Source organism: Schistocerca serialis, chromosome 5 (genome assembly GCF_023864345.2).
Source record: "Schistocerca serialis cubense isolate TAMUIC-IGC-003099 chromosome 5, iqSchSeri2.2, whole genome shotgun sequence".
Classification (NCBI taxonomy): Eukaryota; Metazoa; Arthropoda; class Insecta; order Orthoptera; family Acrididae; genus Schistocerca; species Schistocerca serialis.
Window position 1 is genome coordinate 72843263 of NC_064642.1, and position 18938 is coordinate 72862200.

At 39.1% G+C, this 18938-nt stretch overlaps 1 protein-coding gene across 2 annotated transcripts in view; it reads right to left on the minus strand.

Moving 5' to 3' along the window:
- Nucleotides 1-1176: 1176 nt before the first annotated feature.
- The window catches only part of LOC126481609 (cilia- and flagella-associated protein 157-like), a 176733-nt gene continuing 158971 nt past the window's right edge, over nt 1177-18938 (minus strand). For both annotated transcript variants that reach the window (XM_050105482.1, XM_050105481.1), the window contains exons 10-11: nt 2795-3083; nt 1177-1531 (exon numbers count right to left, since the gene is read on the minus strand). In XM_050105482.1, the coding sequence (XP_049961439.1) occupies nt 2834-3083 (250 nt within the window). In that variant the 3' untranslated portion in view covers nt 1177-1531; nt 2795-2833. The remainder of the gene's footprint in view (nt 1532-2794; nt 3084-18938) is intronic.

Consider the following 18938-nt stretch of genomic DNA (forward strand, 5'->3'; position numbering starts at 1 on the left):
CATCACTACAGAATGCCACAACTCAGTGATGCACATCTCAAGCCAATGTAAAATATTTTAAAATAATCGTTCATTTTCAAATGTAAATATTTTGTACCAATAGTTTCTTTAAAGGGTAACATGTAACAAGAATTTTGCAAGAGGAAATAAACAAATAAACCCACTAAAGATAGCACAAAAAGTGCTGACACAATGTTTGGTTGGAAAAAAAACTACAAAGGTGTCTTGCATAAGGGGGAATTCCTCTGCAAGTGTTGAAAAAAAAATCACAGCAATTTAATAATGAAAAACGATTTATTGCAAAGATTGGTAATTTATTGGCAGTGACGTACAATCTTGCTGGAAACTATCTCTACATCTGAATTATTCCAGTATTTATAAAGAATAAATGCAAAGATACTTGTAGTACTGGAAACCAGACTGTTTTTGGATACTCTAGAGCACTTTGCAACCTACAGTACCAACCCTTTTGCAGGCCATGGGATTTATACTTACCAGTAACTGTATTTTTTATGGGAATACCTGGAACCACTTCTGTATGTCCTAGCATCTAATGGTGGTCCATTGCACCGACTGCAGTTTCTGTTTGTTGTGAAATACAGCTTTTAGGGCCATGAGAAGCATACATAAGACCAAATAATGTTGTTTAAGGCCCTTGGGAAGTATCCTTACCACCAAAATAGTTTCTTCACGAGACATGGGAAGTATACTTATCACAAAATTAATATTTATTTTGTACATATTATTGTGACTTGTATCAGCTCATTTATTTATTGTTTTCACATTGTGGTAAGTAAAATAAAAACAGAAAAAGCTGTTTTACATTTTCATCTGTAATGGTGACATGTAACAGCTCACAAAAGGGAAGCAGGAAATACACATAATACCATAGTTTAGCAGTTCACAAAAGGGCTGGGGGGAGATATACATTACTACCATAGTTTTTGGTCATAAATCATAAAAATAAAATTATCAAAAATAAATTTGGCCAGTGAATCACAGTTCTACTAAAATACCAAATAAATAAATAAACACTACTGAGTCACACAAAAAATGCAACTGTGAAAGGGTTATAAATTATGCTAACTACCATGGATGGAGGTGCAGAACAATGCCTTGCCCCTTGTCCATGTCCATAGTATCTAAATTATTAGCACAGGGAAAGGCAATGGTCAAATGCAGCACAGTCATCAATAACAAAACTTTGAGTAAAATCAAGAAAGAATCTTATTTAAAGACAGTTCTGATAGGCTTTGAAAGATACAGAAATGACATGACTTTCAAAGAAGTTTCAAAATGAGAAACAAGCCCTTAATGTGTAATATAAAATCATTGTTGGAATACAAACAATAGTATAATCACAGAGAAAGTGTTGAGAAGTAATGCTAGTGTCTGACCAAACAGACAGATAGATGATCTAGATTAATCAACACTTTGTTTTTGTCTTATCTGCCCATTGTTCAATTTCTCATCTTGAGTGGCTTTCTTTCCTACCATTTTGCATCTTCCAGCCAGAATTCTTGGTTATCTCCTTGTAACAAAAGAGGAGTATTTCAAGCATATGAACAACAAAAATCAATATAATATTAAAAATTATTCTAACTGGAAAAAATATGTGTTACACATGAAAAGATAATTAGTTATTGTGAGATCACTACTGTTGTCACCCGTGAGATCAGAACACATTGCTTCATTTTTACAGTATATATTGTGACTTGTATCAGCTCATGTTGTATCAACTAATGTTGGTTTTCATAAGTCAGATATTTGGCATATAATTGGAAAATTCTTAATTCATCATGGTAGTGACGTTCAGTATAGCTTACAGGGAAATATTTTTTAAAAAAGAAACTCACCTTCAGATGATATACTAAATGCAAATGATGTTTCTGAATAAATTTATAATGTGTGATGAACATAGTGCAAAAATAATTAATGAAAATATATACGTTGTACAGCCAAAAGGACTGTATAAAATAATGTTTAGAAATCTAAAATCAGAATTTTATTCTATTACTGGTAGGCCTACTATACAATTTCAACATTTCTTGTTTCATTCATAATACATTTAAATTATTTCTAATAATAGTATATGGCATGTAGCACTCTTTGCAGTTCACAGGGTGCTGATGTGTATTACAATTGTAATGAATAAAGTGCTAAATTAATAAATAACTTAAGTTTAAGAACGGCATCTCATGAAGTAACACTGAATATGGTGACTGTTAAATAATTTTTGTAGCTGCTTACTTTCACAAACAGTAAGAAAATGTACACACTGTCTACTGATACATTTCTTAATTCTGTGATGAAATGGAAATAAGATAGGAAGTGTTATGTAGAACAGAAATAGTGAATTTTCATCATAAATATCAAGACACCTGCTTACTGAAATCAAAAAGAATCTGTCTCAAAATATATCCCTTTATGTCTAGGATGATTTGTACAATTGGTTCTAATTTCCAAACATTCTTAGAGAATTACTCTAGAACTGTTCTCAAGACTCTCTATTTGCACATGGTCATAGTAAATTCTTCTGCTCGTAGAAACAACAAAGCAAGATTTTTACATTTTAAGAGAAAAATAAAAGATCCTTGTAAGTACAATTCAAATTAAATAAGAAATTTTTTATGGTTTCAAAAACTAACTAATTTTACATAAGGCAAAGAAGTGATGTATAGTCGCCCTTATTAAGCTTTCAAGATGGGAATAAAGATAAACTAAAAGGGAGAAAATTTTGTTCATACTAGTATACCCACTACACTGCAGGTATAATATATTAAGAACCACTTACCTCTGAATGAATTAATTATGACCTCAGTTAGCGGGTTCCTTATTTATCTTCTTCCATGTATTGAGACTGAAACTGAGGCTTTAAACCATGTGCCTTTGTAACACCATAGCGGGGTCCAGCTGTTTTTGGTCTCAATTTTACATTTTCATCCCCTGTAATTTCAATTGTGGCTGTCGGTGTCGTATTATTTTTGGGTTTTAAAGCATGTGAACTTCTAATTGACATAGGTGCTGGTACTAGTCCAAGATCTCCTGTTCCGTAGATTGTGACAGCACTAGTGGCTCTATCTCTGAAATAAGAAGGAAACTGCTGAAAGAAATGTTGCCAATTATACCAAACCTATAGCTTTTTTAACATAATTTCTTTGTTTCAGCATACAGAAATAGGGATAGGTGGTTTAGTTTCTGTCATTGTATCCTTTTGGATGGAATTATTTCTGTGTTAATAGAAGTCTGGAATAACAGCCATTAAATCTATAAACAATAATAGCTATTCTTTTGTAATTTAGTATATTGTAATAATGTATATAAACCATTGGTTCCATTTGAATCTCTGGGGTAAAATTGTATACGTATATGGATTTAAGTACTTGTGTCCAAAAGTTCGTGAAGTTTCACAAAGGCAAATATCACACTACCACAGTTTTTACCTTGGGATGGGATAAAGGTAGCATGTAGTAATGACACAGGTATGTATAACATACACTTTATTCCATAACTGACACATACCGAATCAAATTTAAGTTCATGGCAGGCATAAAGCACACCAAATATAAGTTCCTCCGATGTTACACACCAGGCCACTGTCACTAGTCAGAGTTTTCTCACTGCACCAGCTACTGTTGCAGGCAGAGTCCCCACAGAGTGACCCCCCACCCCCCTCCTGTGAGTGTGGAGCACTGGGGAAGGAGAAAGCCAGGGAACACTGCTGTTGCGATTATCTTCACACCTTCGTGCATGTCAACTGTGCCATGGCAGGCTCCAACGCAGAGCGCAGTTGGACCATTTCTCCTTGAACATGATGGGACGGCGCAATGATGCCGTCCTGCTCTGTGGAATATAGATGGTATTTGTTGAGGTGAGGTGGAGGTCAGCGGTGATTGTCAATGGTGCAGGGCTAGAGTGTGGGCATGGCAGACTGACAGGGAAGGTGACATTGTGCTATCCATCAGAAAGTGCTCCACATATAGTTGCAACATGAAGGTGTTATCAGTGTCTGACTTTCTTAGGCTGTCCCTCAATAATGAGGAAATCATCAACTAGTTTGATCTCAATTTCATCCAGCAGAAAGTGCTGCATGTCTAGCTGGAACATGGTATTCTCAGCGTTTGATCCAGGCGACACATCATTGTGCTGTGAAGGGGGTAACAGCGTTGGTTGGAGTGGTTTGTACGTCATCAGTATGGCTGACATCAAATTAGGCCCAAGCTGGTTTTAAGTGGTTGACTACCACAGTGGTAGGCTTACCACGAAGCAACATGTAGAAAGTGTTAGTGCCTAGTCTGATGCCTCTGTGAGAGCTGATATAAGGCAGCTGTAGTGCAGGGCATGATATAGTCATAGTCTGCCAGTGCCATATGGATGAAGATTTTTGGAGAACTGTGTGGCTATGAAGGTGGTATCCTGAGCTGTGTGACGTGTTGTTTGACTTGTGTGATGAGGAAGGGTAATTTTGTGATCTGTCCATCAGTGGTATTTGTAACACAAAGCCTGTAGAGCAAGCAACTCATCACAGAGGACTTCTACGAGGGAGGCACGGAGATCGTCTTTGTGAATGGCGCATACACATAATTGTACCCAAGGCAATGCTTTCATCCAGTGATTTCTGTGACAGATAAGGGCATCTTTAAGTGTATATTGCCATCATTCTAGAAGGCCATTACTTTGTGGATGGTTAGCCACTGTGCAGTAATGTCGTACAGTGCAGAGGTTGCATAGTTCATTAAACAGGACTGATTCAAACTGTTGCCCCTGTCAGTGGTGGCTGCAACAGATTGTGTAATTGGTCGAATATGATCTTCCTCATCGATGTTTGCATGAAAGGTTGAATTCAATTTTGCAAAACAAGACACAATATTTGCTTGGTGGATGCAGAATGGAACAACATTCTTTATGTAAGTTGGTTGTAGAATCTTGAAGGGAGTCAATAATTTGTGAGTTTGCAACTGCGCCTCTGATAAGTTAATAGGACTGTAGGCAGTGGGTGCATTAAGGCTGTGGCAAGTATGAGACAGTTTTTAATTTTATCAAAGGCACGTTGCATATGTGGAATCCACCCAAATTTACACTTACCAATAGTGTCCTTGCCAGCTAGAACTTCTGTAAGCAGTGATTGTAAAGCACCAACATTAGGGAGAAGTAGGCCACAGAAATTAATCATGCCAAGAAAACGGCATAATTCTTGGAAATCTAACAGACAGGGTAGTTGCTTAATGACTTGGTTTGTTGTAGCGTGTGGGGCAGGAGGGAGGGGGGAATACTAGTGGCATTGACCACGTGGCCTAGGAAGACTACTTTCAGCTGACACTTGCCATCATTAATGATGACACCATTGTCAGCAGGCACATCAAGAACTTGTTTGAGATGCAGCTTATGCTTTCCCATGAAGGAGAGAAAATTAGAATATCATGCAAATGTGCACAGCAAAAAGGGAGCTTAAACAGGATACTATGAATAAATTGCTGCCTGGTCTGGGTCATTTTTTTGAGGCCATAAGGCATGTTCAAAAGTTCATATAAACTGGAGGGTATGATGACAGCTATCTTTTGAATGTCCTCCTCAATCATCAGTCTCTGCTCGTATGCCTTTCTGCAATCAAAGATGCTGATCCGAGGCATGGGTGAGGTAGCGGGTATACGTATTGACTCTAACCTTGTATTGAAGTAATGTTGCTGGAGTTGTTGCAGTAGGGCCAGAGATGTGACACATTCGTGCATGTATTGTTAATGTTCATCACTCATGTTGTGGTACTGCATGTCTTTCAAGAGAGAGGTAGTAGAAACCTACCATGGTTGTGAGGGCCAATAACCAATGTCACCATGAACAGAAAGACTGTTGTCTTCATGTTGCAATGTGCCGCATACTACATTGATGGATACTACATTGATGGAAGTCTCAGAGAAAATCATCTCCAAGTACCAGTTCCGTGACATATGCAATGAGAAAGTTCCACAAAATGACTCCCCTGAGCCAAGATCCAAGGTATGAGACATGGATCTGTGGACAGTGATAGAGGAGTCATTCACTGTGCAGAACTGGATGGCAGATATGTCCCTTGTCACTGCAGAAGGTCCAGAGGGTGAGGTGCTTGATTCTGAACTCATGCCAATGAGGAAATACTGTCTATGTATGTGGTTTAATATGTAGAGTATACTACTTTGCTAGGAGGTCCCGTATGAAATGATTTGTCAGTATGCTGCAATGTATGGCTACTCGAATTTTCATCACAATCCAATGTGTCTATTGTGGATCTCACTACAACTTTTGGGTAATCACACAGCAACCAGCAGTTGCGCACCACATCGCCAAACTGTGTTTGGAACTAGCAGAGCTGCCCCTGTACAGGAATGTCAATGCATGAAACATGGTTGCCAATTTTGTGAATTTTTGTCATGGTCGGCTGAAGGTCACCATACCCTGTAGCAGTGTTGATGTCATACTCAGGACTGGATGGGTGTGGTTGGTCTGGTTTGGCTGTGCCTGGATGGATGGTGTTACAAAGCTGCTGTAAGTCACAGTTGCAAGCATTGTTATCTGTGGCATTTATACATTGTTGGTACTGCAAAATGGCAAAAATCCTTGTTTCTGAAATAAACTGCTTTCAGAGGTATATGAATTCTTACAGGAACACAACCAGTTTTGTGATTTAAATCACATCTTCAGCTGTACATACATCAGTAAATCATTTAAGCCTTGAAAGAGGGTGACTGAACCTTCTCAAAATAAAATACTGTTACCAACAACAAGCAGGGCATCAAAGTTCAAATTGACCAATTCAGAAACTGACATGTGAGGTAAACACACTTTTAACATATCAGTTGAAAGCAGTTTATTTCAGAAACATGGATTACTTCAGCTGCAGTTGCCCTCAACAGAAAATTATTGGTAAAAATCCTGTCTGCCAATATTAATTTGCTCACCAATGACTTGCTTTTGTGCAAAGTCATCACCACTTGTACCTAAGGTAAGATCTTGCTGCTTTGGTGTCCATGAAAGGCAACAGAGCAGTGCAGGCTTTGGGGCATAGTATTTATTGCTATCCACGGCAACCAAGATAGTGTCTTGATTATGTCAGTGTGTTCAGTAAGGTGGCAGAGCAAAGCAATGAATTTTGCACTGTCTTCTGTGAAGCCAAGAGGGGGCAGAATGCACTTAGTGATCACAAATCACATCACAGGTTGGTCTGGGCAGAATGGAGGCAGCTTCAGTTGTGAACCAAAATGGGCGGTCATATCACTGATGCATAGTTGTGCCAAGGGCCAGTATGATGTCCAGAGGGGATGACAGATCAGTTCACAGTATCCATATGTGGTGCTGGTGTAAGTTTGGTAGCGATGTCCAGAAACTGTCCAACCGGCTGGGCTACATGATGCGGCACAAATGGCTTGATTGAAATTGGATGCAACATGGTAGGCATGTCAAAATTAGTGAACAGTGAAGAATTTACATGTCCAACTAGGTGCTTAGTATTGGTATGATACATATGTGAAGTGAAACCCGGAATGAAATCACCCAATAGATTGTCTGTAGGGATACATTGTTCAGTACTGTAGGTAGTACTGTTAGCTCCACAGATTTGGAGCCGAGTACCCCGGCGAAATTCTGTATGGCTCTGCATTCCATCGCCAACATTTTTTGGGACCAAATCTGTTGAAATTCGAATCGGGTGTAGATACCAGCAAACAAACACTTTCCGAAACCACCCAGGATCTGCACTGAACTCTTCCCCCAGTGGAATTGATACAAAGAGATCAAAACTACACAGTAATCAATTGATCTACAGAGTTTGCAAGATGCTCGTAAATTCTTCAATGATTCTGATGCGTTATTCACGTCCCGCTATAAACGTGCATATCGTGACAGATTCCCAATCGACTTCATCGGCATATTAATATTTTATTTTAATTTAAATAACTCCCTTAGGCTCAAAACTAACAACAAATATGAACCAATCTCACCCTTCATTTAATTCCGTGCAGTGGAGCTGCGTACACAAATAGTTACTCAGTACAACACTGAGTGTGATCTTTTTCCTGCTTGAACAGTATCAGTTTCTGAGTATTTTGCTGTGAAGCACTACACACATCCATATGAAAGTCACTGTCTTGTCATAAGGATTTCAGTGCTCTACAGTTGCAAGATGGCTCCATCATCTGTGCACAGTATCCAAACAGAATGTGAAGCTTTAAAATGAGCCTTACACAGTCATCGCAGGTCACCAGTGTCGATTTTACCCCGGGATGGGAGAAAGGGTGGAGAAATGACACAGGTAAGTGTATCATGCACTTTATTCCATAATAGACACAAGAAGGATACATGTCTAAGTTCATGGCAGGGATAAAGCACACCAAAGCATAGTTCCTCAGATATTCCTTGCCAGGTCACTGTTACTAGTCAGAAAGCTTCGTCTCTATGACAGTCACTGTCACTGGTGGGGTCTGCACACTACCATTTTTGGGTGACTGGGTATGGGAGAGGAATGGAGGAGTGCAGTCAGTCCTTGTTGTACATGATATTGTTACACTGTTCATGTTTCAATAAAGGACATTTAACCAATTTCATGCATGAGAGTGCTATAGGATGGTCACCTGTCCACAATTTTCTATAACTGATTATCTGATTTACACTGCCTTATAAATTGGAATGTATTTAGGATAAACAATTAAACAATGGAGAATCCAGGATGGAATAATGACAATATTATGAAAGGGATAGATTGCTATTCACCATATAGGGGAGATGATAAGTTGCAGATACGCTCAATAAAAAGACTGTCAAACAAGTAAGCTTGCGACCAAAAAGTCCTTCATCTGAATTAGACAACATATATACACATGCACTGATGCAAATGCAACTCACACACACATGACCACGGTCTCTGGCTCTGGCTGCTGAGGCCAGACTGCGAGGAGCAGTGCATGAGGGGAGAAGCAATCTGGGTGGTGGGGTAAGGAGGAGGCTAAGGTGGAAGGGGGGTGGGGATAGAAGGTTGTTAGTGGTGGGAGACGGCAAAGTGCTGCTTGTGGGAGTGTACAGGGACGAGGTGGAGAACGTATAGGGCAGCTAGAGCTAGGTGCAGTTGGGAAGTTGGAAGTTGGAGGAGGGCAGAAGGGGGGGGGGGGGGGCAGTGGAAAAGGAGAGAATTAAGAAGACAGTGGGTGCATCGGTGGAATAGAAAATTGTGTAGTGCTGGAATGGAAGCAGGGGAGGTGGTAGTTAGGGAAAGGGCAGTGACTAATGAAGGTTGTGGCCAGTGTGGTTATGGGAACATAGAATATACTGTAGGGAGAGTTTCCACCTGCACACTTCAGAGAACCTGGTGTTGGTAGGAAGGATCCAGATAGCGCAGGCTGTTGAGCAGTCACTGAAGTGAAAAATGTTGTGTCTGGCAGCATGATCAGCAACTGGATGGTCAAGCTGTTTCTTGGCCACAGTTTGTCAGTGGTCATTCATGTGGACAGACAGTTTGTTGCCTGTCACGTCTGTGTAGAATGCAGCACAGTGGTTGCAACTTAGCTTGTAGATCACATGGCTGGTTTCACAGGTAGGCCAGCCTTTGCTGGGATAGGTGATGCTTGTGTCTGGAATGGAGTAGGTGGTGGTGGTGGTGGTGGGAGGGTATATGGTAAAGATCTTCATCTAGGTCTATTACAGGGATATGAGCCATGAGACAAGGAGTTGGGAGCAGGGGTTTTGTAAGGATGGACAGGCAGAATACTAATGTGGGAGGGGTGGGAAGGATAGTGGTGAGGACATTCATCATTTCAGGGCACAATGAGAGGTTATTGAAACCCTGGCAGAGAATGTGATTCAGTTAATCTAGCCATGGGTTGTTGTGAGTCATGAGGGGTATGCTCCTCTGTAGCCCGACAGTAGGATTTGGAAAGTGGGGGTGACTGGAGAGATAAGGCACAGGAGGTCTGTTTCTGTATAGGCCTTTGGAAAGGGACTAAGGCTTTTGGAGGAAACATTCATGACTATTTTTTGGGTCTGTTCAGGTTCTGGATTTTGTAAGGTGGTGAGAGAGAGTTTTTGAGGGTGGGGTAAATGTAGTAGGTCTGTGAGGCAGGATTTGTCAGCTGTGAGGGGATTTGGGGGAGGTTTGGATGTTGTAGAGGTGGCAGATAGTGGTATTACGAGGTGGGAGTAGAAAGTGAACAGGGTGGAGAGTGTCAGATATGATGTCGACTATTTTTGGTGATTCCATTAGCCAAGCAACAATGCATAAACAGTATGTGTGACTGGGTTCTAGCTATGAGTAAGGAAACTTTTCTGTATTGACGCAGATGAAAGGAGCAAGAATCCATGGTGGACGATAAAAATGCATAAATAACATAGAAATAGGTGCAAAAAATTCACAAAAATACAGCAAAGCATGTAGGAAAAACCACAGCTGAAGTGTGGGGAAACAAGCTGAAACTTGAGGGGTAGGCCAATAGTGGAAGCTGAAAACCAACAGATACTGATGTGAAAATACAATGAAACCAAAGAAAAAATGAATAAAAGATTGTAATGGGGGTTGCAGGTCTGTGGGTGGATAAGTGTAAAGAAGGGAGACGGCAGATGTGACTAGATTAGGTGAACTTAGAATCTGTGAACTGGAATAAGAGAGGAGGAATGTGCGGTGGGGAGGGGTTGGTACAATAAGGTACAAGTTTTTGTGACGCAGGAAGGTATGAAAAATAACACAAAAATATGCAAGAACGACACAGGAAGAATGATCAGCTTGAAGGTCTAGGATTAATGATATCAGTGGGAGTATGGCCAGTATGGTCTTTTAGCCATAGCCATCTGTTGTGTCTGGATGACGTGACTGATACAGTGTGACTCTTAAGTAGTGCATGCAGTGCAGATTGGAAGGCAACAAGTGAAATGCAGGGAAGAAGAGAAAGAAGGGTGGCAGACACTGAGTATAGTAATGTGTTAGAAAATAGTAACAAAGGAAAACAGCACTGGGTCCCAGGATGTAAGAAAAGCCATTGGGCAAAATCTGCCCTCTGTTTAACTCCTGACTGCACCTAGTTACCCTACCTTCTCACCATCTCATCCCTGTATGCTCGCACAAGCAGCACTCAGTCTGCTTCTCCTATTGTGCACTGCTGCTCCCAGTCTGGCCTTGGCAGACAAAGTGTGTAGTCATGTTTATGTGAGTTGCGTTTGTGTGTGTCCATATCCATGTGTGTGTGTGTGTGTGTGTGTGTGTGTGTGTGTGTGTGTGTGTGTGTGCAGTGTCTAATTATGATGAAGGCCTTTTGGCCAAAAGCTTACTTGTTTGAGCCTTTTTTTGTTGTGCCTATTTGCAACTTAGTATTTCCACTATCTGGTGAGCAGCAATCTATGCTTTTCATAATATTAGGGTAAACAATCAGAAGACAAAACCAAATTGCACTGACACATTCTAGGTGCATAAATTTGAAGTCACATGTGTGAAAACTAAGGAGGAAATTAAACATGTAGTATTACATCCTGCAGCGTGTATCCAATTCTCTTCTTCAATTTAAAGTACATATCCTATGCCACCATCAAACCGGAATTTAACACTGGGAATTGTATTAGTTAACTGGTTACAAAATTCTAAATTATCAGAGTTAGGGTGAGTTAACATTCCTCTTTCAGTAAACCCAAACATGTTGTGTGGTCTTCAGTCCAGAGACTGGTTTGACACAGCTCTTCATGCTACCCTATTCTCTGCAAGCCTCTTCATCTCTGAATAACTACTGCAACCTACATCCTTCTGTATCTGCTTGGCATGTTCATCTCTTGGTCTTCCTCTACAATTTTTAGCCTCCACACTTCCCTCCAATACTAAATTGGTGATCCCTGATGCCTCAGAATGTGTCCTACCAACCGATCCTTTCTTTTAGTCAGATTGTGCCACAAATTCCTCTTTTCCCCAATTTTATTCAGTACCTCCTCATTAGTTACATGATCTACCCATCTAATATTCAGCATTCTTCTGTAGCACCATATTTTGAAAGCTTCTATTCTCTTCTTGTCTAAACTATTTATCACCCATGTTTCACCTCCATACACAGCTACACTCCACACAAATACTTTGAGAAATGACTTTCCGACACTTAACTCTATACTTGAAGTTAACAAATTTCTCTTCTTCAGAAATGCTTTCCTTGCCATAGCCAGTCTACATTTTATATCCTTCCTACTTCTACCATCATCAGTTATTTTGCTCCCCAAATAGCAAAGCTCATCTACTACTTTAAGTGTCTGATTTCCTAATCTAATTCCGTCAGCATCACCTGATTTAATCCGACAACATCACATTATCCTTGTTCCATTTTTGTTGATGTTCATCTTATATCCGCCTTCCAAGACACTGTCCATTCTGTTCAACTGCTCTTTCAGGTCCTTTGCTGTCTCTGACAGAATTACAATGCAGTCGCCTAACCTCAAAGTTTTTATTTCTTCTCCATGGATTTTAATTCCTACTCCAAATTTTTCTTTTGTTTCCTTCACTGATTGCTCAATATACAGATTGAATAACATCAGGGATGGGCTACAACCCAGTCATACTCCATTCTCAACCACTGCTTCCCTTTCATGGCCCATGACTCTTATAACTGCCATCTGGCTTCTGTACAAATTGTAAATGCCTCTTTCTCTCTGTATTTTACCCTTGCCACCTTCAGAATTTGAAAGAGAGTATTCCAGTCAATATTGTCAAAAGCTTTCTCTAAGTATACAAATGGTAGACATGTAGGTTTGCCTTTCCTTAACCTATCTTCTAAGATAAGTCGTACGGTCAGTATTGCCTCACGTGTTCCAACATTTCTACAAAATCCAAACTGATCTTCCCTGAGGTCAGCTTCTGCCAGTTTTTCCATTCATCTGTAAAGAATTCCCATTCATTTGTAAAGAATTCCTCTTAGTATTTTGCAGCCATGACTTATTAAACTGATAATTCAGTAATTTTTACACCTATCAACACCTGCTTTCTTTGGGATTGGAATTATTATATTCTTCTTGAAGTGTTACAGTATTTCACCTGTCTCATACGTTTTGCTCATCAGATGGTAGAGTTTTGTCATGGCTTGCTCTCCCAAGTCTATCAGTAGTTCTAATGGAATGTTGGCTACTCTCAGGGCCTTTTTTTGACTTAGGTCTTTCAGTGCTCTGTCAAATTCTTCACGAAGTATCATATATCCATTTCATCTTTGTCTAAGTCCTCTTCCATTTCCATAATATTGCCCTAAACATATGTAAGGTATTATTTTATTTTTATTTATGTAATACAGTGATGGAATGCTTCTGGATTTGAGTTCCTACCTAAAAATATGTACATCATTTCCACTACCATTCTTTATGCCATAAAATGAGGGTTTAGGAACATATTGTACATTGACTTAACTCCTAATTTTCTTTTATTTATTTATTTATTTTTAAAAAGAAACACACTACGATCATGTTTAATGCTTGTACTGACTACACCATTCACAGCAGAGTGCTGATTGCTCTATGTGGTATTCAAATAGTATTTGATTATATTAACGTAAGTGTATTAATGCAACCATTTTGATAGATTGGTTCATGGTGAAGAAATATAGGTAGGCAACTCTCCAATCCGCTCTGCAGAGTGTGGGAAGTAAGTGTGTGCAACTTACTGCAACTTATGGAAAAATTAGTTTACAAGTGTAATGCCAGACCTCAGTGTCCAATGGGCACAATATTTTAGACAATTTACACATTTCTGTTATCAGGAGGTCATGATGATGAGTTCACTTGATGATGGCAACAGGATCATATGCTAAAATAGCGTGCTCCATGGACACACAGATAAACTAAATTTTAATCAATTGCATCATGAGCAAATTATGAGTCACCATAAATGCATTACTATAGTACAGCCCCTAAACAATGGTGGTTTGTATAGCTCCAGACATGGACAGAGATCAAATTGTTGCCAGTTTCAAGTCACAGTTGGAATAAGCAGGTACAAGTGCGCTGCACTTGAAGAAAATGTGTACACTGCAAATTACACCTCTTGCTTGCTTGTGCAGAACTTGTCACTTACCACCATCATCGGCTGTGACAACTCACAAGTAATGAAATAAAAGTTCATTAAATAGCACACTACGATCATGTTTAATTCTTTCACTATGACATTCACAGCAGAGCACTGAGAATGCTACTGAGCTCTCACTGGTTGTCAGAGAATGCTTCATTAGATGTTCAGAATAGGCCTAAACTTGACTGCCATCATTCGTGGCTCCAACTATAGTTATACAAAGCTTGAATGACTGGTATCTGAACTGATTATGTTGATCAGAAAACCTGAGATGTAAAAGTACTTAGTCCTGGGCTAAGATTCCTGTGAGTATAGCTCTGCTAAAGTTCATCATTCTTTGTGTGCCTCACCAAACTCTTTGTGCTCTGGTGGATTTGCATTCAACAATATTTTGTTAGACATTTCAGTCTGGATTGACTATCCTTCTTGTTTCATATGAATGTCACCATCATGTTTTAAAGCTGATTAAAAGCTGGTAACATTTTTACCTGGTATTCTAATATGTGAACAGTGATGGAATTTCTTGTTTGCAATCCATCTAGCAAATCATTACAATCTCTCATAGCCAAAAAAAATGTTGAGCTGGGTTCTGAATCAAATAATGTTTTTTTTATATATAAAAGGATAACATTTCCACTTTTGAATGTTACCTTTAATTAAAAGCAGCTTAAATGTGTTTATATACAGCATTGCATGTGTGTATGTTAACTTTTATTGCAGACCTATTCAAATACAACAAGAGTTTGTAAGATGGTGGAATTTAATACTATTTCCTCCTGTATTTCACAAAATTGTCAAATTTTAAGCACAACAATAGATTTGTTATAGTGGCTAGTACATAGTTTCTTGTGTATCTCTTGCACTAGTGCCGTGCAAGTCAATGTCTTGTTATTGTTTGAGCAATGTCAATTCTGCATCGAGTACTTCAACGTATTGAGAAATCTCTAGCTTGTTGAAACACGAGTATCATTTGCCCAGCCTTCCCTTTCTGAATTCTTCCAAATAAATCTGTACATCCCCTCAACAGACAAAGCTCCATCTGTAAAAGTAAGTCAACCCCCATACAGGGTGATCAGAAACAGACTGAAAAGCTTGTAGGCGTGCTGCAGAGTAGACAGTGCTGAGAAATAACTGTTAAGAAAAAAATTCAATATGTTATCATTTCTGAGTTAACTAGGGTTGAAGTTAGCCAACCAGGCTATTGTGGGCACAAATTCAAGTGGCCTGCCATGGACAGTATCACAAAATGTGTACACCATTTGGTTTCCTGAAAACTGAACAAGAGGATGATAAAAAAATTGGACATCCCACAGACAGTTGGTAGACGCCTCTTCAGTTCAAGAGATAAACAACCACACATCATGAAAAGTTCCTCTGCTGAGAGTGTCCGTGGTGTTATATTGGAGATCAATCTGTACTGGATACAGAAGCACCATAGAAGTTGGAGGTTAAAGAAGCCAGGCCAAACTTTGCTTAAATGGAAATTACAGATACATCATAAAGAAGACATGACAAGTTGCACACAGGCACAATTAAAAGACACTTATGTAAAGCTTTGTGCCACAGCCTTTATCAGTAAAAGTGAGACACACACCATTCACATACACTAGCAAACACACCTCACTCACACACGACCGCCAACTCCAGAATCTCGGACTGGAAAGCAGCTACCACAGGGAATGCAAACAGCAGTCTGGAGGAGGCAGGGGAAGGGGAAGGGATAATAGTGTATGGATGAGGAGAGAGACAAACACTGCCTGATGGAGTATGCAGCGACTACACTCTTGGCTGAAAAGAGAACACACAAATGACAACAGCCAAAGTTTAGTACAGATTCGTCCATCTGAGAAAAGATCTATGCACGAAACCTTCAACTATTACCACCGCCATGCCTTAGTAAAAGATCTGAATGAGAACCTGAGAAAGTTCTGGTCCTATGTAAAATTGCTAAGCATGTCTAATGCTTCCATCCTTTCACTCATTGACCAGTCTTATGGGGCAATTGAAGATAGCAGAACAAATGCCAAAGATTTAAATTCTGCACTTAAGAAATCATTCACACAGGAGAATAGTACAAACATACCATCATTTGACCATCACTCAGAGTCCTGCATGGATGAATGAACACCTTGCCACTCACAAACCCAAGATAATTCTGGTCCTATGTAAAATCACTAAGGGGGTCTAAGGCTTCCATCCTGTCATCCGTTGACCAGTCTGGTGTGGCAGTTGAAAATAGCAAAATGAAAGACAAAGGTTTAAATTTCAGTTTAAGGAATCACTCATGCAGGAGAACTGTACAAACATACCATCATTTGACCATGCACAGAGTCCCATATGGATTAAATGTACACCTTGCCACTCAAGATTAACACTGTCCTACCTTAGCAAAAGGCCTGGCAAAGAATCGATGAAAATTATGGTCCAATGTAAAATCCCTAAGCACGTCTAAGGTTTCCCTCCAGTCACTCATTGACCAGTTTGGTGTGGCAGATAACAAATGGAAAGTTGAAGCTTTAAATTTTGCATTTAAAAAATCATGTACACATGAGAATTGTATAAATATAATGTTGTTTGATCAATGAACAGTCTCCCACAAGGATGACACAGTAATACGCATTCCTGGGGTAGAGAAACAATCCCAATTAGGTTTTACAAAGAGTACTCTACAGCACTGGCCACTTAATTAGCTTGCATTTATCGCAAATTTAGAGCACACTTGATCCTGTTTAGAATAAGAGAAAACGAACAGATCCATAAAATTACAGACCAATATCATCAACATTGGTTTGCTGGGAGTTCTAGAACATGTTGTTAGTTCAAATACAATAAATCTCCTAGAGCCTGAAAAGCTTATGTCCACAAATATGCATGGTTTTAGAAAGCATCACTAGTGTGAAACTCAGCTAGACCTTTTCTCACATGCTGTAATGTAAACTATGGATGATGAGCAATAGCCCAAATCCATATTCCTAGAGTTCTGGAAAGTATTTGACACAGTCCCCACTGCAGACTGTTAACAAAGGGACGAGCATACAGAATAGGTTCCCAGATATGCAAGTAGTTTGAAGACTTCTTAAATAATAGAACTCAGTATGTTGTCCTCAATGGCAAGTGTTCATCAGAGACAAGGGTATCATCAGGAGTGTCCCGGGAAGTGTGCCAGGACTGCTATTATTTTCTACATACATAAATGATCTGGCGGACAGGGTGATTTGATTTGATTTGATTTGATTTATTTCGTGTTCCATAGGTCAACTGTGTTGAATACACAAGGACGTGGAACGAGTCAGTTTTTTACAAATACAGTCTGATAATCTTATAGCATATACAGAAATTTGAGTACATAATTATATAAAAACTTATACAGTAAATTCTTTGGGCAGCAATATAGAAAAAGAAAATACATATTTTCTTAGAATTATTAAAACACTACAGAAAACAGATACGGAGCACACACAGATACAGATCTCAGGTTAAATAAAATTCGTAGTGGCATTATGTCAACTTGTATTATATAATATTAAAATATTACAATTTATTTAGTTAAAAATTCATCTAGACTGTAAAAAGCTTTTTCTAGCAGAAATATTTTTAGTGCTTTCTTAAACTCGCTATTGTTATGAATCTTTGTCTTTATTTCGGGAGGAAGAGCATTGAAGAGTTTTGCTCCAGTGTAATGGACACCCTTTTGTGCCAAGCTCAAATTTCTGAGTTCACTGTGTATGTCATTCTTCCTCCGTGTGTTATGCTCATGATAATTACTATTTGGTTGAAATATATCTATATTTTTACAAACAAAACACATGAGAGAAAAAATATATTGGCATGTAGTTGTGTATATTTTAAGATTACGAAAACTATTTCTACAAGAGTCTCTTGGGCGCAATCTACATATAATTCTTAAAGCTCGCTTCTGTGCAATGAACACTTTCCTTGCTAATGGCTGGTTGCCCCAAAAAATAATTCCGTACTCAATGAGACAATGAAAATAGCCATAATAGGCCACTTTTGCAGTGTTAGGTTCAACACATGTAGTGACAACCCGTAAAGCATAGGTAGCAGAGCTAAGCCTCTTACAGAGATCAATAATATGTGAAGACCAGTTCATTTTCTTGTCAATGTGCACTCCAAGAAATTTTGTTGTTTCCATTCTGACTATTGGTTGATTACCACATGTCACACTTATCTCTCTCTCTTTTTCTGTTTTTGTACAGAATTGAATAAAGCTGGTCTTACTGGAATTTAATGAGAGACCATTCACCTTGAACCAATTAACCATATCTGAGAGTATGTGATTACTGAGTTCCTCAAGATTGTTGACTGTTCTACTGCTCATAAAAATTGTGGTATCATCAGCAAATAATGTAAATTTACACGGCAGGCTTGTACATGATGGTAGATCATTTATAAAAATCAGGAATAATAGTGGCCCAAGAATTGAGCCCTGGGGCACTCCACATGTAATGGAACTCCATTCAGAATCTGAGGAAGTGTCACATACTCCACCCGAGCTATTCAACACAACTTTTTGTTTTCTGTCTTGGAGGTACGACTGTAGCCAATTGCCTGCAACACCACTTATTCCTACTAATTTTGCTTTTTGCAAGAGAATCTGGTGATCAACACAGTCAAACGCTTTGGATAAATCGCAGAAGACACCAAGTGCTAGCATTTTTTCATTAAGGGTTTCTAGAACTTCATTTGCAAGTGCGTAGACTGCGTCTTCTGTTGAACGGCCCTTTTGAAAGCCAAACTGGCTTTTGCTGAGAACTCCATTCTTCATGAGATGATCAGTAATTCTTACATGTATTAGCTTTTCTAGAATTTTGGAGAAAGCTGTCAGCAAAGAGATAGGTCGATAGTTAGTTAGTTCAGCTTTATCCTCCTTTTTGTACAGGGG